The following is a 27,845-nucleotide window of genomic DNA, read 5'->3' as shown; positions in this document are numbered from 1 at the left end:
CTGAACAGTCTTAAATTTACACTTTTGGTTCCATTCACTTTCTTACTTATATCTAACTGCTTACTCATTATTTCTTCTTGGAAGTCTAGTAGAAACTCTTGTTAAATACCTACTATGTGTCAAGCACTTTTCTGGGCATTTGGTCTATGTCACTGAGCACGAGACAAAAATCCCTGCTGTCATGGAACAGGCATTCTAGGGGTGGAACACAGACAATAAACAATAAACTTAGAAAATAAGTAAATTAGATATAGTATACATTAGATTGTGATAAGTGCTATGAGAAAAACCTGAACAAGGTAAGAGGGATTAAAAGAGCAGCAGAATGAATGGATGGGGGTGTGTGTGTGGTGTGAGATTACATTTCTTCATTGAGAAGGCAACTGAAGCAAACAGGAACAGATTAGCCAAGAGATATCTGGACAATGTGTTTCAGGCAAAGGTAACATCCAGTGCAAAGGCCCTAGGGTGGGAGCATATTTGTTGTGTGAGGTAAAGCAAGGTGTAGCTGGAATAGAGTGAGCTAAGAATACAGTAACAAGTGTTTTGGTTAGAGGTTATTGTGGTGGACAGATAACTTTATACTTTATAAAATATTTTAATGTTAAATTTTTAAAATTCAGCTTCATGTATCTACCTAACTTGGATTTATGAGAAACAGAACGGCAGTAAGTAGCAGGCTTATGTCTAGTCTTTGGAGAGAGGGCTAGGAATTTATGTTGTAGCTCTTGAGGATTTGGGCAGTCCCTTCCTTCACTGCTGTTTGGACTGGCTTTTATGCAATCTTTCTTATATTTCCATTGCAATGCCTGCAAATGAGGTTTAAAAAAAAGGCCAATCTTAGCATATCCTTCATCCAATTCTGTGTCTCTTGCCTTGGTTTGGCCAGTTAAATAAAAATGCAGCTCTGTATGACAAAAAGGCAATGAGGAAGATAAGGGAAAATCAAGGAGATGAGACCCAAGGTCAGCAGCCACCTCAATTACCGATGCAGATGCCCAGAAAACCCTAGACAAGATGGCAAAGAGACAAAAGCAGCCGATCCACCAGCTGAGAATGCGTCCGCTCCTGAGGCTGAGCAGGGCGGGGCTGAGTAAATGCCGGCTTACCATCTCTCTACCATCATCCGGTTTAGTCATCCAACACAAAGAAATGAAGATGAAATTCCAGCAATAAGAAATGAAGAAAAGATTGGAGCTGAAGAACTTAAATGCTTGCTTTTTGCCCACTGACCAGAGAAACAGAACTATCTGCATTACCCATGCAGCATGGGGTTTTTATTATTTTTACCTAAAGACATCTCTTTTTGGTAATGACAAATGTGTTTTTTAAAAAAAAAAAAAAAAACCAAAAAAACCTGGTTTTTCTCAATACATCTTTAAAGGTTTTTAGATTGTTCCATATCTGGTCAAGTTGAGATTTTTAAGAACCTCATTTTTAATTTGTAATAAAAAGTTTACAACTTGATTTTTTAAAAAAAAAATCAACAAATGGCAAGCACCTGTTAATAAAGGTCTTAAATAAAAAGAATTGAAATAAAGTGCTCTAAACAAAATTTATAAGATAGACAGACTCTGTACAAGCCTCTATGCTATTATAACAGCATTTGTTCTAAGGCATTATATAATATGGATAAAGTACATATTATAAGAGAGCAATACATTTAATTAAGCACACTGGCCAATAAGGCATAAAGAAAAGTATGCTTAACCAAAAAACTTTATTTCTAACATAATATAATGTTCTAATAGTATAAAGACATATTATGATACTCCTAAACACATTTTCAGCAAACTTTTAATTCTGGAAGATGCCAAAATTAATTCACAAGGAATACAATGTACAAGGAATACAACAAATATCATATTCTACTCAAACAAGCAGCCTGCTAAAATTACCATGAGAAAAAGTCATAAGAAATTTAACTATTTAAAAAAATTTTAAATTTAAATTCGATTTAATTAACATATACTGTATTATTAGTTTTAGAGGTAGAATTCAGTGACTCATCAGTTGCATACAACACCTAGTGCTTATTACGTCAAGTGCCTTCCTTAATGCCCATCACCCAGTTACCCCATCCCTCCACCCATCTCCCCTCCAACAACCCTAAGTTTATTCCCTATAGTTAAGAGTCTCTTATGGTTTGCCTCCCTTTCTGTTTTTGTATTTTCCTTTCCTTTCCCTATGTTCATCTGTTTTGTTTCTAAAATTCCACATATGAAATCATATGGTATTTGTCTTTCTCTGACTTATTTCACTTAGCATAATACACTCTAGTTCCATCCATGCCATTGCAGATGGCAGGATTTCACTTTTTGATGCCTGAGTAATATTCCATTATATATATACACCACATCTTCTTTATCCATTCATCAGTCGATGGACATCTGGGCTCTTTCCATAGTTTGGCTATTGTGGACACTGCCGCTATAAAAACTGGGGTGCACGTGCCCCTTTGAATCACTGTTTGAATCCTTTAGATAAATATCTAGTAGTGCAATTGCTAGGTCATAGGGTTGCTCTACTTTTAACTTTTTGAGGAACTTCCATACTGTTTTCCAGAGTGGCTGCACCAGTTTGCATTCCCACCAACAGTGTAAGAGGGTTCCCCTTTCTCTGTGTCACCAACATCTATTTTCCTGAGTTGTTAATCTTAGTCATTCTGACCAGCGTGAGGTGGTTATCTCACTGTGGTTTTGATTTGTATTTCCCTCATACCAACTGATGTTGGGCATTTTTTCATGTGTCTGTTGTCCATTTGTATGTCTTCTTTGGAGAAATGTCTGTTCATGTCTTCTACCCATTTCTTGAATGGATTTTTTGTTGTTGTTTTTTTTTTTTTGGATGTTGAGTTTGATAAGCTCTTTATAGATTTTGATACTAGCCTTTATCTGTTAAGACATTTGCAAATATCTTCTCCCATTCTGTAGGTTGCCTTTAGGTTTGTAAATCTGACTATTTTTAATAACATTTCTCCAAATAAAATTTGAGTGTACGTCTCATGGCAAGGATATATTGCTGCTTTGTTACATTCACAGCTTTATTACAAAAAGGGTGGTTTTTAAGTTGCTCTGTATGAATGAAGCAAAGGGCACAATACAGAGTAGACACAAGTCAGAGCAACAAGGGCTCTGAGTGTTAAGCTGAAAGTTATGGGAAATGCTAAATAATTTTAAGTAGGAGAGTAAAAGGATCAATTGTTTGTATGGGAAAAAGATGTCTAGACTGAAGGAAAGGAGGTTGTTGCAATAATCCAGGGAGAAGTGCTGAGAGCCTAAAATAAGGCAAAAGAAATACGAATAGAGAAAGACAAATACAAGAGAAATTAAGGAGGCAGAATAAGTGGGTCTTTGTGATGAACTGGATATAAAAGATGAGGGAGATGGAGATGTCTGTGAAAACTCCCAAAAGACTGAGTGAATTAGGGAAGTGATGAAGGTTGTGCCATCCCAAAGAAGATGCAGGGAAAGAAAAGGCTTGATGGGAAAGATAATGAATTCATTTCCAGACATGTTGAGTTCTCTATGCCTGTGTGGATAACACACAAGGGTCTAATGGGCAGCTAAGATATGTGCTTCTAGTGGCCAGCAGAGATTGAGGCTAAAGACAAAAATATCTAAAGTAACAGTCACTTAAGTAGTTGCAGTGATGAGTGACAATGAAATCATTCAGGGATTATCTATAAAGTGAGTAGAGCTGAAGGGAGCATGGGCATTTAAGAGTTGACAGGAAGAAGAGGAACCACGAAAGCAACTAAGAAGTAATGAATACATTTGTTAGAAAAAAACCTAGGAAATGTGTGTCACAGGGAGAACAAAGTTTCAAGGAGGGAGTAAATGCTGTTAAAAGATCAATTAAGAAGAAGGCGGAAAAAAGAGCCATTGGTCCTGGCAATTTGGAGGTCAATGGTAATCTGAAAAATAATATTCAGTAGAGAGGTGAGAGGAGCAGCCAGGTTGTGGTGCACCAAGGAGTAGTGGGCTCTAAAGGAAGGAGTACAGATGGCTGAAATCTGGCTGATAAGAGAACAGCCAGAAAGAAGTATGATCATGTTAGGGATTTTTCAAGATAGTAAAGACATAAGACTACTTGTGAATTTCAGGGAAGGAGGCAGTAGAGATAAAAACAATGACAAAACTAGAGGAAATGGTGGGGGATTTAGTCTTAGGGTAAGGAGCACACCACCAGGAGAAAGCTAATTAGGGATGTGTAAATGCTTCAGACAATCTACATGAAGTTGAAGAACATGAATTTAGTGGCTCTAATCTGCAGAACCATGTGATTTTCTCCCAATAGTTCTTAGCAGGCTAGGTTCAATAAGAAGGACAAAGGAGAAAGATACTGGAAAGCAATTATTAGTGAGTGACAAAATGACAAACCATGTAGTTACAGAAAAGGAGGAAAATCCAGAAGAGCTGAGAGCTTGGAAATAATGGAATAATTGAGATTAGAAGCTTTTCTGAGGTCAAGAACAGGTGTATTAGGTATTAGGAAGTGGGTAAGGTAGAAGGATAATTGACACATTGTTGCCAAAGTGGGCTTCTGTAATTTGCAATTTCTAAACTGGAGCAATTCCTGGTAATGTAAGGCTAAAGAAATTTAGCAGAAAACAGCAACTTGGGATTCAATGAAAAAGAACTTAAATAAGGGAGAACGGTGCTTCAACCACATAACCTAGTTCTCAACGGAGCATGCTTTTACAGTATTGAGTATGGAACAGGAATTAAGGATGACACTGATCTCAGGAAAAAATGAAGAATAAGCATCCAGCATCCACTTGAAAGAAGAATGGGGAGATGATTTACATCTCCATCAATTACTATTATAATTACTATTAGCAAAGTATATTATTTGTAAAATGTTCTGAAAGATACATAACAGGCAAAAATGAGTTTAGAATCTAATAAATCTCAAGATTGTTTTGTTTCTTTCTGTTTATACATGAAGATCATGGGTTATTGGGTTGACTCCAGTTTTCCTTGTTTTGCTGTTCACTATGATCCGTAGGAATGCAACCAAGATTATTCTTCTTACCCATGATGAAAAATAAAGATGAAGTACATCATATGCATAAAAGATTTATTATTTGGCCTGCAAATCACTGAATTCTTGATTTAGCTAAATGCCTTCTGATAGAGTTTAACTGCATTCCAATGCAATTAATAAAAGTGCAAACATTATAAGAACCTAAATTGGTTAAATCAAGGGTTGCATAAAAACAACAATGAAACAAAGAAAAAGCCACATAAACTTTGAACTTGATTTAGAAAAATAGCGCATAGGTCTGTGGCTAAAATAAGGTAATAAAAAACTAGATTCAACTGAAAAAGGGAGGAATTCTTTGATGACATTAAGCACAAGAGTAAACTACAAATGTTTAATGAAAATCAAAGGGGCGAATCACTGAATTAGGTGATGAGAAAACAAACACTAATACATACTATTCACAAGTATACAATACATTAACATTTTGAGGATGATCAATTTTTACAACCTCCACTTGAAACACTTATATGAAAAAATGAGCATAAATTATAGTATAGGAAACAGCACTGACATTTCTGATAAACAAGAGTTGTTTGGCTATAAAATATTTCTAAAGAATTCTTCCATTATCCTTTGTTTTCTCCTATACTATCATCCTGTTTTGTCCTCCTTTAGAACCAAAATTTTTAGAAAAAGCAATCTATACCTGCTGTTCTCAGTCCTTACAATTCTCTCTTTAACTGCCCACCACTCTCTTGAAACTGACCTAAGGTCCTAATGGCTCATGCTAGTGATCAAATCCAGTAACCTCTTTCCAGTTATCATTCTACTGGACCTTTCTGGAACACCCATACTACTGACCAAACATTTCCTATATATATATGTTTTTTAAAGATTTTATTTATTTATTTGACAGAGAGCAAGAGCGAGAGTGTGTGCACAAGCAAGGGGAGTGGCAGGGAGAGGGAGAAGATGTGGGGCTCGATCCCAGGACCCTGGGATCATGACCTGAGCTGAAGGCAGACACGTAACCAAGTGAGCCAGGTGCCCCTCCTGACTTATATGATACTGCATTTTCATCATTGGTCAACAGTCTTATTTTAAAAATCTAATAGCCTCTTTTTGTTTCACTTACCTTTTAAATGTAGATTTAAGAAGCATTTAAAACCTTTTCTTTTTTATACCGATAATCTACTTTGCAGATGAATTAAAAATTCCAAGAACAAAAAGAAAATATAAAAACTGATAATTCCAAAAGCCAAGAGTGTACTATCAGCAATTTGGTGATACCCGTACAGACTATATTTTATTTATATACATATATAAATAAGAAAAAAATGCACTCTTACTCTTTATGCCCTTAAAAAAAACCCTTCTTAATTGACAGAATTCAAGGGAAAAAGACAGTTCTACAATAATAGAGACTTCAATATTCTACTTTCATTTCAACAATGAACAGAACAACCAACAAGAAGATTAATAAGGAACTAGATAACTTGAATAACACTATATGCCAATTAGACCTAACAGACTTACAGAACTGTTCACTTAAAAATATCAGGATGTATATACTTTTCAAGTGCACATGTAACATTCCCAGGATAGACCATAAAATAGTTGAAAAAACAAGTCTTAATACATTTAAAGGTTGAAATCATATAAAGTATTTTGTTTTTAATAACAGTGGGATGAAACTAGAAATGAGCAGCAGAAGGAAAACCAGAAAATTCACAAATATTGTGGACATTAACACACTCTTCAAATAACCAATAAAGAAGCAATCACAGGAGAAATTAGAAAATATCTTGAGAAGAATGGGAATAAAATCACAACATATTAAAACTTATGGGACACAGTAAAAACACTGCCTACAGGGAAATTTATTGCTATAGAAGTGTACATTAACAAAGAAGAAAGATCTCAAATCAACTGCACATTAAGGAGCTAGAGAAAAGAAGAGAAGAGCAAACTAAACTGAAAGCTGGCATAGGGAAAAAATAATAAAGATTTAAATGGAGATAACCCAAACAGAATAGAATAATAAAGAAAATCAACAAAACCAAAAGTTAGTTCTTTGAAGAGATCAACAAAATATAAACCTTCAGTTAGTTTGACTATAATAAAAGAACAAAAGCTTAAGTTAAATTACTAAAATCAGAAATGAAAATGGGGACATTCCTACTGATTTTGCAGAAATAAAAAAAATTCTGAGACAATACTATCAATAATTATATGCCAACAAACTGGATAACCTTGATGAAATGGACGAATAACTAGAAACTAGCAAAATGAACCCAAGGAAAAACAGAAAATGTGAATATACCTAAACAAGTATGGAGATTAAAGCAGTGATTAAAAAAAAAAAAAGTGTCCAACAAACAAAAGTCCAGGCCTCACTAGAGAATTCTACCATTTAAATAAGAATACCAATACTCTTCATACTCTTCCAAAAACTGAAGAGATGGGAACAAGTCTGAACTCCCCCTAAGAGACCAGTATTACCCTGATGCCAAAGCTAGATAAAGGCATTGGAAAGAAAACTATAGGCCAATAACCCTTGCTAATATTGGTGTAAAAATTCTCAACAAAATACTAGCAAACAGAATTCAATAGCATGTTAAAATGATTATATACCATGGCCAAAGGAGATCTATTCCTGGAATGCAAGGGTGGTTCAAGATATGAAAACCAATCCATGTATTACAACACATTAATAGAATCAAAGAAAAAACTCCATATGATAATTTCAATTAGTCCAAAAGAGGCACCTGACAAAATCCAACACCCTTTCATGATAAAAAACATTCCATAAATTAGGAACAGAAGGTATCTTCTATAAAGGACATATGTGAAAAATGAGAGAGAACTACAAACTCAACAATAAGGACTGAAAGCTTTAACAGTAAGATTAGGAACAAGGAAAGGATGCCTGCCTGTTTTCACCACTTCCATTGAACATGTGTCTGGAAGTTTTAGACAGAGCAATTACGCAAGAAAAAGAAATAAAGGTCACCCAATTAGAAAAGGAGCAAATACAAATATTTCTATTCATAGAAGACATGATCTTATATGTAGAAAATCTTTAGAAAATCACTAAAAATTGTTGGAATAATTTATCAAAGCTACAGGATAAAAAAAAAAAAATCCACACACAAAAATCTTGTATTTCTCTATACCTGCAATGAATAATCCAAAAAGGAAATTAAGAAAATAATTCCATTCGCAACAGCATCAAAAGGAATAAAATACTTAGGAGCCACTCCAGATTTCTTGTGGTGGTTGTATACCTTTTCCCATCTTTTTACTTTCACTTTTTCTTTGTTTTTGCATCTAAACTATCTCCTGTTAACAGCAAATAGTTGGATCTTATTTTTAAATCTAGTCTGACCACATGAAAAGATGTTCATTATCACTTACCATCAGGGAAATGCAAATCAAAACTACAATGAGATATCACCTCACACTTGTCAGAATGGCTAAAATCCAAAACACAAGAAACAACAGGTGTAGGTGAGGATGTGGAGAAAAAGGAACCCTCTTGCACTGTTGGTGGGAAGGCAAACTGGTGCAGCCACTATGGGACACAGTATGGAGGTTCCGCAAAAAGTAAAAGACAGAACTATTCTATGATCCATCAATTGCACTACTGAGTATTTACTCAAAGAATATAAAAACACTAATTCAAAGGGATACATGTACCCCTATGTTTATAGCAGCAGTACTGACAATAGCCAAGACATATATGGAAGAAGCCCAAGTGTTCAGCGACTGCTCAATGGATAAAGAAGCTGGCATACACATACACACACACACACACACGAATATTATTCAGCCGTAAAAAAGAATGAAATCTTGCCATTTGCAATGACATGGATGGAGCTAGAGAGTATAATGCTAAGTGAAGTAAGTCAGTCAGAGAAAGACAAATACCATATGATTTCCTTCCTATGTGGAATTTAAGAAAACAAAGGAGCAAAGGGGAAAAAAAGAACGAGACAAATCAAGAAACAGACTCTTAATTACAGAGAATAAACTGATGATCACCAGAGGGGAGCGGTGGGGATGAGTTAAATAGGTGATAGGGATTAAGGCAGGCACTTGTGATAAGTGTAAGAGTAATGTATAGAATTGCTCATACACTAGGGCGCCTGGGTGGCTAAGTTGGTTAAGTGACTGCCTTTGGCTCAGGTCATGATCCTGGAGTCCCAGGATCGAGTCCCGCATCGGACTCCAGGCTCAGTGGGGGAGTCTGCTTCTCCCTCTGACCCTACCCTCTCTCGTGTACTCTCACTCTCTCTCTCTCAAATAAATAAATAAAATCTTAAAAAAAAAAAAAGAATTGCTGATACACTATATTGTACACTTGAAACTAATGTAACACTGTATGTTAACTAACTGAAATTGAAATAAAAACCTAAAAAAAAAGTACTCTGACAATTTCTGCCTTTTGATTGGATTGATTGATACATTCACATTTGATGGTGGTACTGATATAGCTGAATTTATATTTACCATTTTACTTTTTGTTTTCTATGTGCATTAAGCCTCTGATGTTGCTCCTCAGGCAGGCAAAGCTTTAGGTATGCCCACAATCACTGGGATGGCAATAGGTTCGGCAGCCCTCCTGGTCTCTTTTCCTGACCATACCAAACAAGGTGTTAAGCTCCACTAATTGTCAGCTGACTGCTTTATTTTTTCCAAGAATGCTTGAGACATATTGTTCTGGACAATAATACAATCAAATTTGGGCTCCCTGAAGGAATAGTTCCCATGATCAGTGTTTAATATTTGTTATGAACCTGGTAGTGCTCCTTCCAGCTGTCTTTCCTTCATTCTCTTCCACAAACTAGCCAGCCTATAGTTATCTTCATTGAACCTATCAATAATCTCCCAATTATCTTTCACCACAACTTCCACTTGTTTTTCAGAGCACCCTTAGGCTTGAGCTTCTTTATGCTGTTTAAAATGAAGTCAGTTTCTTTGCAAAGACATTAGCAGCTATTTGTTTTACCACCTGCTTCTTTCCCCAGGCAAAATCTCTTACCCAGGGCTCCAGAGCTGGGAGTAGGGCTCTAAGTGACACCCCTATTCTAAGAGATGGGTGGTAGTAATCTCTGATCTCAGAGTGGAAGCAAAGCCTTACTAGCCAGGAGGAGAGAAATCAAAGTTCCAGTATTCTCAGTGGCACGGACCCCAAGCAGAGACTTCATTCTGTAAGTGAGGTCTTGGGGACAAGAAGGGAGCTCCCACCGCTCAATTGCACTTGCACAGAACTTAGCCTCTGCAAGTAACTGACGGTAGGATGAGAAATGCTGGTGTCCTACTCCCCCTGGGAAGTAAGCCTTCTGACTAGGAGCTGGGGCTAGAGAGAACCCTGTGTTCTTGGCTGCACCAGTCTGGAAGGGAATTTTGGTTTCACTGGACTGGGAGGAGGGAGGGATCAGTCTTAGTTCAAATACCACAGACTCACTTCTCATCCAATTTTAGCAGATTTTCTTAAATACATGGTTCTTCATTTGCTGTATGACCTTAGGAATGTTTCCAGAGACTTTAAATGATATTTTAAAATATTTAATCAGTTTCAGTGGGATGCAGGTCCATGGAGCTCCTCATGCTGATGTGATGGGAGTTGATCTCTTCGGTTTGTTCACTTTTAGTACTAAATAAAATTCCATTGTATGAATATGGCACAATTTATTTATCCATTCTCCAAATGATGGACATTTTGGGTTGTTTCTAGCTTTTTTTTGCTAATATTGCTTCTATGAGTATTCTTATACATACATCCTACTGTGTGTATATGTGCAAGTGTTCCTATTGGTTGTACAGTATGTATACCCAGAGGAATGGGATTTTTGGATCAAAAATTATGCAAAAGTTTAACTTTATAAGACAGTGCCCAAGTGTTTTCTAAAGTAGCTGTTTCAACTGATACTTATAACCAATAGGGTATAAAAGTCCATATTGAGCTAGACCCTCTACAACCTTTGTTATTAACAGACTTAACTGTTGCCAATCTAAAAGGTATAAACTTGTATCTTATTGTCACCAACAAAGGTAAATGTATGTTTATTGTTCTTGTGTTTCCTCTTCTGTGAATGCTATTTATTTCCTCTGCCCATTTTTTGATTGGATTGTCTTTTTCTTACTGATTTGTAGATTTGTATATATTCTAAACACTAATTATTTGTCAGTCATATGTATTGTACATAAATGTTGCCAGTTTGTGGCTTGTCTTTTCAATTTCTCTAAGGCAACTTTTGATAAACAGAAGTTCTAATTTTAATATAGTTGAATTTGTCAATCTCTTATATTAATGCTTTTTGTGTCTTAAAAATTAATTATTTACTTATTTATTAAAAGATTTTATTTGTTTATTTGAGATGAGAGAGAGAAGGACTGTGTACACCCATGAGAGGGGCAGAGGGAGAGGGAGAAGCAGGCTCCCCACTGAGCAGGGAGCCTGATGCAGGGCTCTCTCCCAGGACCCCAGGATCCCAGGGATCATGACCTGAGCTGAAGGCAGATGCTTAATTGACTGAGACACCCAGGCACCCCTACTTTTTGTGTCTTATTTAAGAAATATTTCTCTAACCCAAAGAGATTATCTTTGAAAAATTTTAAATACATGTCTTTTAATTGGTGTATTTAGAACTTTCTTGTCTAAAGTGATTATTGATAGTTGGATTAGTATCTACCATATTTGTAACTGTTTTCTATTCATTGTTCTTGTTTTTACTTCCTTTTTTGTCTTTTTCTGCCTTCTGATTTTAATTGAGCATTTTGTACAATTTGATTCTCCCCTCATAGCATGTCAATTATGTTTCTTTAAATATTTTTTAGCGGTTTCCCCAAGGTTTGCAATATACATTTATAACCAAACTAAGTCTACTTCCAAGTAACACTATACTGCTTCATGGGTAGTGCAGGTGCCTTATAGCAGAATATCCCCAATTCATTAATCCCGTTCCTTAGAATACTGCTGTCATGCATTTCACTTATTCATAAGCTATAATCATCCAATATGTTGCTATTATTTTGAATAAACTGTCAGATCTGTTAAGAATAAGAAAAATAAATGACTTTCTTGTATCTTCATCTATTCCATTTCTAACTCTCTTATTTTCTTCATTGTAGACCTGAGTTTTTGACCTATATCATTTTTCTTCTTTCAGAAGAACTTAATGTTTCTTTACAGCAGGTCTACTGATGACAGATTCCCTCAGTTTTTGTTTGAGAACTTCTTTACTTCTCCTTCACTTTTGAAGGATAACCTCACTGGATACAGAATTCTAGGTTGGTGGATTTTTCTTTCAAAATTTTATCCATTCTGATACCCTATGTCTTTTGATTGGAGCATTTAGTTCATTTACATTCAGAGAATTATTGATAGATATGAATTTAGTGCCACTGTATTACCTGTAAAGTCGCTGTTCCTGTAGATTGTCTTTGTTCCTTTCTAGTCTTTGTTGCTTTTGGTCTCTCTTGCCTGCTCAAATGGTCCTCTAGTATTTCTTGCAGAGCTGGTTTAGTGTTCAAGAACTCCTTTAGTTTTTGCAATTGTCTTGAAAACTTTCTCCTTCTAGTATGAATGACAGTCTTGCTGGATATAGTATTCCTGGCTGCATATTTTTCCCATTCAGCACATTGAATATATCATGTCACTCCCTTCAGGACTGCCAGGTCTCTGTGGAAAGGTCTGCTGCTAACCTTAACTGTCTACTCTTGTAGGTTAAGGACCTTTTGTCCCTAGCTGCTTTCAGAATTATCTCTTTACCTTTGTACTTTGCAGGTATCACTATGATATGCCTTGGTGTTGTTGACCTGTTTTTGCTGACTTTGAGGGGAGTTCTCTGTGCACTCTTGGACTTGAATGACTGTTTCCTTCCCCATATTAGGGAAGTTCTCAGTTATAATTTGTTCAAATAGACCTTCTACCCCCTTTTCCCTCTCTTCTAGGACTCCTATGATATGGATATTATTGCACTTTGTGAAACCGCTGAGTTCCCTAAGTCTATATTTGTGATCTAATAGTTTTCTTTCCCTCTTTTCAGCTTATTTTCCATGATTTTATCTTCTATATCACCTATTTGTTCCTCTGCCTCTTCCATCCTTGTTGTGATTACATCCAGTCAATTTTGCATCTCAGTTACAGCATTTTTTATTTCGGCCTGACTAGTTTTTAGGTCTTTTATCTCTGCAGGCAGGGTTTCTCTAGTGTCTTCTATGCTTCTTTCAAGCCCAGCTAGTATTATGACTGTTGTTCTTAATTCTTGTTCAGATATATTGCTTATACCTGTTTTGAGCAACCCCCTGGCTGTGGTTTCTTCTTGATCTTTTTTTCGGGGAGAATTTGTCCATCTTATCATTATGTCTAGGTTTCTGTCTTTTGCATGTTATGAAAGCTTGTTAGTTTCCTGCTTCTGAGAGTAATACTATATTATGAAGTGGTCATACACTGTTCAGGGCCTGGTGCTTCAGGAAGTATTTCTGGTGTATGTTGTGTGTACTCTGCTGCTTGTTTTGGCTGCTCTTTCCCACAGGCCAGTCCCCTGTAGAGTTCCTCCTTGCTTGCAATGGGGCGTGTTTGGACCTTTAGTTGTTGTACTTGGGTCTGTTTATTAAGATAGGCCTAATAAGAAAGAAAGAAAAAAAAAGCCCAATCTAAGAAAAAAGGAAAAGGAACAAGTAAGCAAACGAACAAACAAATCAAAACGTATATGCCTGATTCCAAAGAAAAATAAATTAGGGGGAAAAAAAAAGCCTGATCCAAAAAACTAGAAAAAGAAATAAGCCAACAAATGAACAAAAAACTATAAGCCTGATGCCAAAGAGGAAAAAATATATAAAAAATAAAAATAAAAAAATAATGGGGGGGTGGAGCTAAACTGAGCTTTGGAGCACTCCACAGTCAGTAGCCTTGATGCATGGGAGGGCCTGTGTTGGTCTTCTGAGAGAGAGGCCTGCTGCACTGGCTAACAGTCAGACATGCCTCTGTAAAGATTCCCCTGCCAGTGCACTGGGGCGGGTGTGTGTGTGTGTGTGTGTGTGTGTGTGTGTGTGTGTGTGCAGAGTTTGGTGTAAGTGACTCCAGGGGTTGTGTTCTGTCTGAAGTCTGACTATGCTGGTGGGCAGGGAGGATGGTGTCAACCCGCCCTCTCAACAGGGGGATGGAAACTCGAGGCTGCTGCTGTTCAGGAGACCCTCACAGAAAAGTGAATGATCTTTTCTTCTATGTCCCAGGCTTTCATCAGAACCCTGCCTTCAGCCTATCTGTGCCTGGCCATTGGCCCGCCCAAGGCTAATTCTCCAGTGTTTTATCTCTGGCTGGCAGCTGGGATTCAAAACAACAAGTCTTAAAGTATCTGGTGGCATGTGAACCCACTCCCTTCCCCTGAAAGAGTCTTGCAGTGCTGTGCCTGACACCTTTTTGTCCCAGAAAAGCAGCTGCATGCCTGTATGAGTGCCCAGAGTCTATGCTGAAACACAGCAAAAAGCCACAACCAGGTTATCTGCCGTCTGTGGGTGCCTCTGTCCCCTGCTGTTGAATGGCGGTTCAAAACTGCCTGGCAGGTTTCTGTCCTTGGAAAGGCAAAATACCATCTTCCAAATGCACTCCAGGAAGGGGAATATTCACTTCCCCAGCGACCCAGGATATCCCCACACCACCGAGCCTTGCTCCAACCCTCCATCCCTGACTGCTCTATGAGAAGGGTTCCCACCACTCCGTAGTACTGCAGCTTTTCTCTCTCCCAAGTCACTCTCTGAAGCTCACATTTGTCATGTTCTCCCCCTCCAATTGTGCGATTGTTTTCTTTCCTCAGATCGGTTTCCTAGTTGTTCAAAATGATTTGATGTTTATCTAGCTGTGTCCCAGGGTCCCCCTACTATTCCGCCATCTTAACTCCTCCCCCATCCCAAAATTTTAAATATTTTACTCTACTCTCTTCTTGCTTGCATGGTTTCAGAAGAGAAGTATGATACAATTCTTAACCTTTATCCCTTTAAGTAAGGTCTTTCCCCCCTGACTTCTGTTAAGATTTTGTCTTTGATTTTCTATAGTTTGAATGATATGCCTAGGATAGGGTTTTTTGTTTTTGTTTTTTTTAAATATTTAGCCTGCTTAGAATTCTGTGAGCTTCCTGAATTTGTGGTTTGGTGTTTATTAATAATTTTGGAAATTTCTCAGTTGTTAATAACTTTGAATATTTCTTCTGTTCTTTCTTCTTTGGTATTGCCATTATGTGCATGTTACAATTTTTGTCCCACACTTCTTGGACCTTGTTTTTTTTCCAGTCTTTCTTTTTTGCAGTTTGAGAAATCTCAATTAACATGTCTTCAAGCTCACTGATTATTTCTTCGGCCCAGAGCATTATTCTAATGAGCCCGTCAAAGGCATTCTTCATTTCTATTATAGTGTTTTTTATTTCTAGCATTTCTTTTTGATTCTAAGAGTTCCCCCATCTCTGCTTACATTACCTATCTGTTATTATATGTTGTGTACTTTTCTATTAGAGCACTTAGTTATATTAATCATGGTTATTTTAAATTCTGGTCTGCTAACTCCAAAATCTTTGCTATATTTGGATCTGGTTCTGATGCTTGCTTTGTCTCTTCAGAAGGCCTTTTGCCTTTTAGCATGTCAACTGAGTTGTCTGAGAGCCAGATAAGATCTATTAGGTAAATATTACTTAAGGAGATAGGTTTTAAGTGTGAGGTTCTATGTTTATCTGGATAACATTAGGATGAGTTTACTATCTGCTATAGTTGTAGGTGTCAGAGGCTTTTAAACATTTCCTCTGGTGTCCTTGTTTTTGTCTCTTCTGTTGTTTTCATTTCCCTAGAGACTCCTTCATATATAAGGTCGGAGAAGTGCAGTTCTTTCTGTTGTATCCCCCTTAGGAGCCTTCCTAATGTGTGGTGAGGTGCGGGGGGAGGAGAAGTGTTTTATAATCTTATGATTAGGTCTCAGTCTGTTAGTAAGCCTGTATCCCAGGATTGTGAGCCTCACAAGTGCTTTCAGTTTTTTGTTTTCCTTCATAAGTGAGACGGGAAGGCTAGAGGGGGCCAGAGTTGGGTATTTCCATTCCCCCAGGTTGGTTAGACTTTGGTAAAAGCTTCCTGTGCAGGCCTTTGCTAAGGAGAACAGAATGCTCTGGAAGTATTTAAAAATGATTACTTTTCCCCTCCCCTTGAGGGAAGATTTCCCTCAGATCTTCACTGTGAGAACCTGGTGGGGCTCCTCTAGGTAAAACTCACAAAAGTACATGAGACCGTCATGGCTGCGTCTTCACAAGTTTTTATCTCTCAAGCTAGCCCATGCTCAGATTCTAGCAATTAGCCAAATCACTCTTTAAATGTTCCCACCAGATGCTGGCTGCCATGGTGGTTTCCAAGTAGTTTCTCCTCTGGGTAAGCTCTGCTTCTCTGTATCTGCCCATCTCCAGTTTTCATGTTCCTATGCCTTATGGTCTCAATTCTCTGATGGATCAAAGAAGAGCTGCTGACTTTCAGTTTTTCAGCTTTTTTCTTGCTGTGAGGTCAGGAGTGACGATGTTTAAGCTCTTTACATGTTGGAAAGTAAACTACCTTAAAAAAAATCTTTTTGATCTCTCCAGTTATTTACTTAGACTAATTAGTTCTCTAGAAGTGAACTTACTGCACAAAGTAAGTACATACTTTAAGGGTTTTGATACATACTGCCAAACTTCCCTCCAAAGAGGTATCAAAATAACCTATATTTATTTTTCTGCTCATAAACCTTCACTGTTCCCTCACTGGTCAAAGATGATGTCCACTCATCTCTACCAAATACACAAGCCTCTGATGGTTGCAGAGGGTTACCGAAAGGCCCTGTACAATATGACCCTTATCTGTTTTGCAATTTGATCTGTCACTACTCCCTAACACAATTCTTTGGTTTTAGTGTTTGGTGAACTTACTGTGTAGAGCATGCCATAATCATTCATTTTGTTTTTATTCAAGTCATCTCTCAATATTGAAAATGCCTTCCCAAGTCTTCATAGTCTTTTTCAACTCAATTTACACTAGCCCTTATCAGCTGTCCCACATATAGCTACCTACAGGGCAGTACTTCCAGCACCTGACAGGTGTGAGGAAGGCAAGAAGTTTTCAGAGAACACTTTTATAATAGAGGGCACAGAGGATGGGGCTGTATTTACTCTCTGCAAAGAAAAAGGGACTAGTTTAGGTAATACAACTAAGAATTTCTAATATCATTTGGAATCATTAAAAGTTGATGGTTTACGAAATAAAATGACATAATTATAGCTTTTGGATTTTTGCTTCTCATTGCTCTAATCTGGTTTCATTCTTTGCCCAATTTAAAACATTAATACTACCAAAAACTAATATCCTAGATAAATTAATTATTCTATTAACATATTTAGTGACATTAAAAACTTACCTGTTTTCCCTTTGGCTCTTTAGAAAAACCCATAAAAAACAACTATTTCTTAGATAAATACATAAAATGTTTAACTACACTTGTGTCATGAAGAATGTAAAGTCTAAATAATAAGCAAATGCATGGTACAAAGAATTATAATTAAAATGAAGAAAAGCTGTTACCAATTCTGGAAAATAGAAGTTTTTCAGCCTTAATGTTTGATTTCTAAAAAAAAAAAAAAAAAACCTTAAAAAACTTAAAAATGCAAAAAACAACTTACGTTCCATTTGGTCAAACATTACTGAAAAGAGGAAGTCTCGTGGTGTCATATAATATTCTCCTTCATGTTCCAGTGAAGAAAACTGCATGAAGCGCTGTTTACGAAGCGACAATTTTTCTCCCATCCCTCCAGAGTCAACATTTTCCTAAAAGAAAAAGAAATTGCAATTTAAGACTTTTTTCAGTATGATTCCCCAACTTAGCTACTTCTAGAATAATCTTTACAGAGTAGTTTTAGTGTTTAGTCTAACAATCTCCAAATTTTTCAAACATTCATTTAATATTTACTTGACTGTCTTACTTGCCACTCTTTCAAGCATGAAGATAAAACAGTGAATGATACTAACTTGAAGGAATTTCCATTCGAGTGGAATTAATTCATTAACAATTAATGAATACATATAGAAAATAAGGTGAGATAATAAGAAGTACCACAAAGAAATATTAAGCAGGATAAGAAAGTCATAAGGAGTAGTATCTTAGATAAGATACTCAGGGGAGGCCTTCCTAAAGAGATGACATTTAAAGAGACTAAATGAGGTGCAGTTAGTGAGCCCTGGGGCTCTCTGGAGGAAAAGCATCCTAAGCAAGAGGAAAAGTAAATCAAAGACCATGAGATTCCTCTGTGTGTGTGTTTCTAGGTAAGCCTGGTGTCTTCAAGGAGCAGTGTGGCAGAAGATCAGATCAGAGAGAAAAGTAGAGGCAATGGGGCGCCTGGGTGGCTCAGATGGTTGGGCGTCTGTCTTTGGCTCAGGTCACGATCCCAGGGTTCTGGGATGGAGCCCGGCATCAGACTTCCTGCTTGGCAGGGAGCCTGCTTCTCCCTCTCCCTCTACTGTTCCCCCTGCTTGTGCTCTCTCGCTCTCTGTGTCAAATCAATCAATCAATCAATCAAATCTTTAAAAAAAAAGGTAGAGGCAAAAGATCAAGTAAAGTTGTGCTTTTTCACAAAGATAAAATATATCATGTCTGATAAATAGCTCTGCTTTCAGAAATATATTTACATCATGGGTGGAGAGTGCTAAAAGGACAAGAACTGGTAAAATATTGTCAGTGTAAGAGTCTGGATATCTCAGGCAATGGCACCTAGACCTTGACTCAATGCTGATATAAACAATATTGAAATCTTTATTGCTAACCTTTTGTTGAGCACTTACTATGTGCTAGGGACTATACTAATAAAGCACTCTACATGAATTATTTAGTTACTCCTCACAATAACTGAACAACAGATACTAAAGTAGATATGGCAACTAAAGGAAAGGGCACAGCCAGGATAAAAAACCAGGGGTGTCCAACTCAAAGTGTTTCAATCCCTTAACTACCACACTAACCTCCTATCCGTGGCTGGGCACTGTATCCTAGGCAAACTGGAAGAACACAACAGTTAACGTAAACACCAATGTCAATATAGCAATGTTGACACAAATGCGAGTATTATCTGTGAAATCCAAAAGCACATTCTCACCTTGGATTGCTTTCCTTAAAGCACTTCTCTGACCTGGACCACAACATCCTTCCTGGACACATACTTCCTTTTCACACTTAGTGCTACTGAACCTATTATTTACCCTGACACACAGTAATGTTCACTGACTAGAATTAAAATGGGGGAAAAAATGTGAATTCCAGTTGCTTAAACCTCTGCATATTCAAAGCCAACAAAATTCGAAGCCAACAAAATTCAAAGTTAACAGCTCCTTTTTGGCTGATCTTGGTTTCCTGACTAGTATTAATTCTCTCTCCTTATTTTGACAATTGCTTTCCTTGAGCAGCTAGTTGTATGCCTCTTTTGTGTTCTACACAGTGCATGCCAGAATACTGGACATATATTGAATACTCAATAATACTGGAATGATCTGAACCCGTATCTTCTTCAGAACCTGTCTATTCATGTCTTTCCTTTTCTTTCCCCTTAAATTACTACTATAAAAATGACTTGAGGCATGCTTTGATTACATGAGTCCATACTCTTACATAATAATCAGAAAATTGAATTTTCTTAATACTCTGAACATTTTATACATGAGGCAGATACAGTAACAGATATATTATTATTTTATTTAACAAACTGATACTGAGTATATGCAGGAAAACAGTGGTAAACAAGACAAACATTAACTCCTACCAGAACACACTGAGTGTTTTGGCAATGAAATTATAGAAAGTATACAAATGAGATAGGGAAGGGAGGGTGGGTAAGAGTCTTCTCAGTAAATGTCACAGCACTGTCAAAGTCCTAGATATGAGAGAGAATACAGTGTATTAGAAGAACTGAAAGAAGTTGAGTAAGGATATATGCATTATTAACTTAGAGAACAATTCTATTTAAAATACTAAAACTAATATATAGTCTATTAAGAGATTAACAAAAGTAACTAACCCACATAGAAATGTATTTCCAAATCCCTAAACAAATGCTGTCTTTCTTTATACTTCCTAATATCTAAGTTGTTCCTGACTGATTAAAAGAGTACCTTTTTATCCAACTCAATCCTTTTTGTGTAAATAAACTCTTCAAATTTCAACCAACTAAAAGGAGTCAATTACTCATTTATTCTCCTCCTCAAATGGTCTCATAGCAGGACGGACTATTGTTAACTCTGCCTCTCTTTGTTTTCACGTTGTCCTCCATCTTGCAGCAGTCCTACTCTTTCCTGGTATATTGAAAATGACCAAGAAGTAAAAACACAAACCTCCCACTCTTTTATAGCAAGACATGAAAACTATTTTCAAAGAAATCCTATTTTTTTCTTTTAGGAGATTTGGACCCTAAAAATCCCCCTATCTCATGATTACCAGTTTCCATATGCCTGTATGTCTGTAACTTGCACAAGCATGACATCTCTGAAGAATCTTGAGAAGAATCAATTATTCTGGGAAGTGCCATTTTAAATAATGGTTGGTTGGGTTGTCATTCCTTCCAATTTTGGTTAAATATCCTCTCTTGTGAACAAGAAAAAGTAGTGGAGGTAAAACGAAAACTCCCTTTCAAGGGCTGATTTCTGACCTTAAAGTTGTCATCCGAATTACAGGCCATGAATTTAGAAGGTCACTTATAAACAAATGACCTCCAAAACAAATCTGTCCTACCACCATGACTCCATTAGTAGATGGTGTGATTTACAAACATCTAACAACCCCTACAACATCCTCACAATTCAATCTGGTATTGTGGCCTTTAATTCCTGTTACTTCATGGTATAAACAGACTATTCTCCTACCCCCAAATCTTTTAACTCCCATGCCAGCACAAATAATGTCTCTCTTTTTTCTTAATCCTTTCTATTATCTCTCACACTCTGCTTATTGAGTACCCAGCTATCACCTGGGGTCAACACCACTGTAGATTCTAATCCTACCACTTCTCTTATTGAATATAAAGTAGAAGCCCCCAAGTTACAATCTCTTACACTAGTCTTTCCCTGCATCCTCCTCCACCCTTCAAGTAAATACTTAACTGAGCATCTACTAACTTGAGGACACTCTAGGAAGAGACAGAACACATATCAATCAAGACAGCAATAGGACAGTAGTTAATCCTGACAATAATAGCTAATGTTAATTAAACATGTAGTATATGCAAGGCAAGTGCTAATATCTTTACATACATGGTCTCACTCCACCTTCACAATAACCTTGAGACATCATCTTTATCAACCTCATATTACAAAAGAAGAAACCAAGGCTTGTCAAGGTTTACCAGCTTGCCTAGATTAACACAGCCAGTAAGCTGACAGCATAGGTGGTATGACAACCCCAGGCTCAACCACTATCCTATACTAGCTCCTCTAAGAATTATATAAACTAGGAAAACAAAGAAAGCAGTGTGGGTAATGATGGCTGAGGAAGCTCATGAAAACAGTGGGATTTAAGCTAGGCTCTAGAGAATAAAAATGACTACAACAAGAATTAGCCATCTTTTAGGCCTAGGCTAACTGTTGTCCACTTCCTAAATGGTATGTATTACTGGTCTTGTTCAATCAAACTTAAAGTAAGTAGGATTTCTAATATGTTTCTTCGCTACAATAAAATTTTTGTAGAGGGGAAAATATTGTTTTAAAGCTAGAGCTAGAGCTAATTGCTAGAGCTTTTGTAATTCCAAGCTGATGAATCAACAAATCAGTTTTATTTAGGTCACCTTTATCATAGTTGAAATTTAAGTTTATTTATTTATTTCTTTAGTAATCTCTACACCCAACATGGGGCTTGACCTCATGACCCTGAGATCAAGAGTCGCATGCTCCTCTGACCAAGCCAACCAGGTGTCCCAGTAGTTGAGTTTTAAAGTACATTTTAAAAGAGCACTATTATAATTGATGTGCAATATATATTTATGCTTACTTCATAGAATTTAGACAATTTACCATTTTTATTGAAGTATAAACATGACACGTAATGTTACATTTAATATGCCATTTTTATTATTTTATTTCTGCCTTACTTCATTTGTATAACCATTCTGATAAAATCTCAGACTTACTGGATGGATTTAATTGTCAAGAATTAACAATTTTCCCTTCCTCCCCAACCCTTTCTTTCATCTCTGCTTTTCCTACTCACATGCTTGCATGCTCTCTCTTTTCTCACCTTCCCTTCCTTTCTCTCCTTCCCTTGCATGTTTTAGGTGGCTTTAGTTTATTTATTTAAAAAAATTTTAACTTAAGTAATCTCTACACCCAACATGGGGCTCAAAATTAAAACCTCAAGATCAAGAGTTGCATGCTCTACCGACTGAACCAGCCAGGCGCCCAAAAACCAGGAGTTTTCAGGGGGCTTTTAAAAAATTGTTAGCTGCTGTTCTCACATTCCTTGTACTATTATTGTTATTGATATTTTTGTGGGTACTCATTTCCTTTAATCGCCACTCATTTTCTTTAGTCTCTTTCTCACTTTGGTATATGTGTGGCCTATCTGTGGTAGGTTGGGCTTGACAAACTGAACTAAGGCAAAGACAATGGCTTGTAGACTTTGGTGAGTGTAGTTAGAATATCAGTTTGGATGGAGACAATGAGGAGGAATAAAAAAGGTCAAAATATTAAAGTTATATCTGAGAGTAGTGATCTACGAGCAAATCCTAGCTTATCTGTATTGTTACCTATCAGGCAGTGAAAAGTTCATTAATTCATTCTCAAACATTTAAGAATCTCTTTTTTAAATTTAATTTCAAGTTAGTTAACATATAGTGTATTATTAGTTTCGAGGGTAGAATTCAGTGATTCATCAGTTGCATATGACACCCAGTGCTCATTATATCAAATGCCCTCCTTTTTTAGAGAACCTCTTATGTGTCACTGTTCTACAGATATATGATGGATACTACGAGGTTTTCCTTTAAGGAGTTTACAAAGGGGACTGTTGGATAGCAAATAAATAATTAAGAACACTGTCCCTGAGGTCAAACTGCCTGGGATTCAAATTCTAGTTCTGTCACTTACTAGATATGTGACCTTGGACACATCTGTGCTTCATCTGACTGATGTGAAAAATGTGGAAACTGGAATCAAAGTGCCTGGATTTAAATCCCAGCTCTATCACTTGGCCAAGTTATATGACCCTTCTCTTTCACTTAACCCTAATTTGGAAAATGGAGAAAATAGTAGTATCTACGTCAAAGGGTCTTTTATTTATTTTTTTATTCATTAAAAAAAGTTAAGTATAATTAACATACAATGTTATATTAGTTCCAGGTATAACAGCATATTGATTCAACAATTCTATACATTAATCAATGCTTACCACAACAAATGTAGTCACTATCTATCACCATACAAGTTATTACAATATTATTGACTACATTCTCTATGCTGTACCTTTTCATCTCTGTGAATTATTCAAAGCCTTTTAAAGAATGAGTGTTCAATGAAATAATACACATAAAGCCCTTAACATAACACCCAGCACATTCTAAGAGGTTTGTGTTTTTACTTCTTGGTCATTTTCAATATACCAGGAAAGAGTAGTGCTTTAGAAGGTTAGCTATTACAACTACGATATCATAATTTTAATAAATGCTCTAACAGGAAATATTAAAAAAAAAATCTGTGAGAAGGCAGAAAGAGGACCAATTAACTGCCTTGTTACTTGGAAGACTTCTAAGAAAGGCATCACAGAGAAGGAGACAGTTGACCCAGATCACAAAAGAGGAGTATAAGGAACTACTGCACAGCAAATTATAGTAAAGTCAGTTCTGAGCTTTGGGCTGCCAGATCCATGGTGTAGGTCTCTGGGGTACATGAAAAAAATGGATCAAAGAGGAGAAGAGCAGACATATTATACTGGAAAGATCATCTTGACTACTGACATCTTCTTTTGTTAATATATACAATAGTCACCATATATGTAAGACACTGTAACCTACATGGCTGATTTATAGGATATCTTATACCATGATTCAGCACTTACTCTTAACCTATACATCAATCTAATAAACTTGGGTTATTAAGTTTAAAAATCCCAGCACATTAAAAACATTAAGTTATACATGTTAGAGTCACATATACTGATGGCAGATGGGAGATCTAAATAGCCTGACAGTGACATAGGAGAGAAAAATAATGTAAAACAGAAATGGCTGCAATAGTCTGGACCAACCACGGTTAAACAACCAATCAGTGGCCTCTAGGTCTATTTATGGTGATGATCTTCAGGCACCGAGAAACTGCTAATTATGTAGGGAATGTTCTATTAAAAATGTATGAAAATATGTAACACAGTTTAACTGCTTTAAATGCATATCTTGCATAAAAAGGATGTTTAATTACTTACAAGGGTAATTTTAGTCATCTGGAAGATTCACTCACATGCACACTCCCAATGATGCTATATAAATTCAACATTACTGTCTGATCTATTACATATCCAAAGTACATTGTAGACTGCTTGTTATATAAAAATACCAGGGCTATGTTTATATAAACTGAAAATGATTAGAATCGTGACTGAAAATGGAATGTCTTTCAGAAAAATATAAGTAGAAATAGTTTGGGCTTGTCATAAATACTATTATATGTCAAAGAAAATTAGACCACAGGATGTAAATCTCTTTATCTTTCCAATATTGTTAACATACACTTTAAAATTTTTTTTAATTTATTTTTATTTTTATATTATTATATTATATATATTATATATTATTATATATATATATATATTTTTTTTTAATTTTACTGTTATGTTAGTCACTATACATCATTAGTTTTTGATGTGGTGATCCCCAATCCACTGTTTTTGTATATCACCCAGTGCTCCACGCAGTACATGCCCTCCTTAATACCCCTCACTGGGCTAACCTATCCCCCCTCCCCCCTCCCCTCTAAAACCCTGTTCGTTTCTCAGAGTCCATGGTCTCTCACGGTTCATCTCTCCCTCCGATTCCCTCCCTTCATTTTTCCCTTCTGTCTCCTAATGTCCTCCATGCTATTCCTGATGTTCCACAAATAAGTGAAACCATGTGATAACTGACTTTCTCTGAGTGACTTATTTCACTTAGCATAATCTCCTCCAGTCCCATCCATGTTTATGCAAAAGTTGGGTATTCATCCTTTCTGATGGCTGAGTAATATTCCATTGTATATATGGACCACATCTTCTTTATCCATTCATCTGCTGAAGGGCATCTCGGCTCTTTCCACAGTTTGGCTATTGCAGACATTGCTGCTATGAACATTGGGGTGCATATGGCCCTTCTTTTCACTACATCTGTGTCTTTGGGATAAACACCCAGGAGTGCAATTCCTGGGTCATAGGGTAGCTCTATTTTTAATTTTTTGAGGAACCTCCACACTGTTTTCCAAAGTGGCTGTACCAACTTGCATTCCCACCAAGAGTGTAAGAGGGTTCCCCTTTCTCCACCTCTCCAACATTTGTTGTTTCTTTCCCTGCCCATTTTTGCCATTCTAACTGGTGTAAGGTGGTATCTCAATGTGGTTTTGATTTGAATTTCCCTGACGGCTAATGATGATGAACATTTTTTCATGTGTCTGTTAGCCATTTGTATGTCTTCTTCAGAGAAGTGTCTTTTCATATCTTCTGCCCACTTTTTGACTTGATTATTTGTTTTTTGGGTGTTGAGTTTGAGAAGTTCTTTATAGATCTTGGATACCAGCCCTTTATCTGTAGTGTCATTTGCAAATATCTTCTCCCATTCTGTGGGTTGCCCCTTTGTTTTGTTGACTGTTTCCTTTGCTGTGCAGAAGCTTTTTATCTTGATGAAGTCCCAAAAGTTCATTTTTGCTTTTGTTTCACTAGCTTTTGGAGATGTATCTTGAAAGAAATTGCTGTGGGCGACGTCAAAGAGGTTACTGCCTATGTTCTCCTCTAGGATTTTGATGGATTCCTGCCTCACATTGAGGTCTTTCATCCATTTTGAGTTTATCTTTGTGTGTGGTGTTAGAGAATGGTCAAGTTTCATTCTTCTGTATGTGGATGTCCAATTTTCCCAGCACCATTTATTGAAGAGACTGTCTTTTTTCCATTGCATGTTTTTTCCTGCTTTGTCGAAGATTATCTGACCATACAGTTGAGGGTCCATATCTGGGTTCTCTATTCTGTTCCATTGGTCTATGTGTCTGTTTTTGTGCCAGTACCATGCTGTCTTGGTGATCACAGCTTTGTAATATAGCTTGAAATTGGGAAACATGATGCCCCCAGCTTTGTTTTTCTTTTTCAACATTTCCTTGGCGATTCGGGGTCTTTTCTGATTCCATACAAATTTTAGGATTGTTTGTTCCAGCACTTTGAAAAATGTCAATGGAATTTTGATCAGGATGGCACTGAAGGTATAGATTGCTCTGGGTAGCATAGACATTTTAACAATGTTTATTCTTCCAATCCATGAGCATGGAATATTTTAACATACACCTTTAAAAGAACTTACCACTAGTGTATTCTTAGTCATAACGAGGTATCACTTACAGGAAAAGCATCTACAAACAGCATTTCAGTATGCTAACATATAGGTTTGGAGGATTTCAGGATGTCAAGAGAATGGGACTGCTTTTTCCTAGGGCTAAATCAATTCCTTTCAAAGATAAAAAGTATTATAAGGCAAACCATAATTTTGACTATTTAGGATATAAATGTCAGCATAGATATCAATATTCATGTCTAAAATCCTTCTAAGTAGTGAGGGCTGTTTCAATGCTCTGGAGAAAATATCAGCACCAGAAGAAGTTGGACTTGCCAGGTATTAAAGGATCTACTACATAAACAAGTTTTCCCTTTGGATTTTTGGTTTTTAATCTCAATCAATATAATAATCCACTTGAAAATAAAATCTGGGAAGATCCTTTCTACTATACTAGTTTCCTCTAAAAAAGGGGGTATAAGGTACCTTCTAGAGAGAGTTAACTCCTAATAAAATCAAAGGGTCATTAAAAACAAAACAAAAAAACCCAAACCCAAAATACTGATGAGAAAGTGTAAGTAAAAGTTCTTAAAACCTCCTTCCCACAACATGACAAAAAACCAAAAAGCAGTAAGTACAGCCATACTGATGCTAGCTAGCTCCTAATCTCCTACTTTAAACTGGTCCTAGAAGGATCTTCTGATAATTTGGATCAAATGGTAAGATAACACTAGGACTGAAAATTAATTTCTTCTTCCAGAGAGGAGTGCCATGTAAGGGAGAGAGGTTGAACCATGGGAGGTTGAAATTCTGAAATTCCTCACTGGTTAGGGCCACCCTGTAGAGCTGTGTGCACTGCACAACTCTAAGGGGCACCATTCACTGGAATCACCATGCAGTTGTCCAGCAAATGGCAGGTAGCAAAGTGCGCTGAGGAAGGGGTATGTTTTTCTAATCTGTACAAAGTTACCATATGGGACAGGGGTAGTGCTGTCACTGATGTTTCCCAGTTTGAAGGGACTGTGCAGGCCAGAGAAAAGCAGCTCCTGTCACTCTCTGCATTCACTATAGGCCCAACGGTTGTCCTTTTTTCCCTCCTGTGTTCTGTCAAAGGTGGGCCAGCATCAGCAAGTTATGACTTGGTTGGGCAGAGGGAAATACTGTATTCATGACAACAGATCCCTCAGGCAGCTAAATGATTGAACAGTTGATATAACTATGAACATCCTGTTCTTTGGCTAATATTCTAACACAAATATAAAAAGAGTGCTTAGATCAGGATGGAAAGGAGTCAAGGATAAACATTCACATTGTTTGAGG

The 27,845-nt window shown here is 36.8% G+C and overlaps 1 protein-coding gene across 4 annotated transcripts in view; it reads right to left on the bottom strand.

Moving 5' to 3' along the window:
- MICU2 (mitochondrial calcium uptake 2) overlaps window positions 1–27,845 on the bottom strand; it is a 171,717-nt gene that overhangs the window by 115,491 nt on the left and 28,381 nt on the right. For all 4 annotated transcript variants that reach the window (XM_025875190.2, XM_025875191.2, XM_073894798.1 and 1 more), the window contains exon 2: window positions 17,679–17,823. In XM_025875190.2, coding sequence (XP_025730975.1) covers window positions 17,679–17,823 — 145 coding nt within the window. The remainder of the gene's footprint in view (window positions 1–17,678; window positions 17,824–27,845) is intronic.

Source organism: Callorhinus ursinus, unplaced genomic scaffold, assembly GCF_003265705.2.
Source record: "Callorhinus ursinus isolate GAN/ISIS: 27379988/994484 unplaced genomic scaffold, GSC_fseal_2.0 scaffold7, whole genome shotgun sequence".
Lineage (NCBI taxonomy): Eukaryota > Metazoa > Chordata > Mammalia > Carnivora > Otariidae > Callorhinus > Callorhinus ursinus.
The sequence above is the reverse complement of the archived record's forward strand: the minus strand, read 5'-3'. Positions and strand labels throughout refer to the sequence as shown.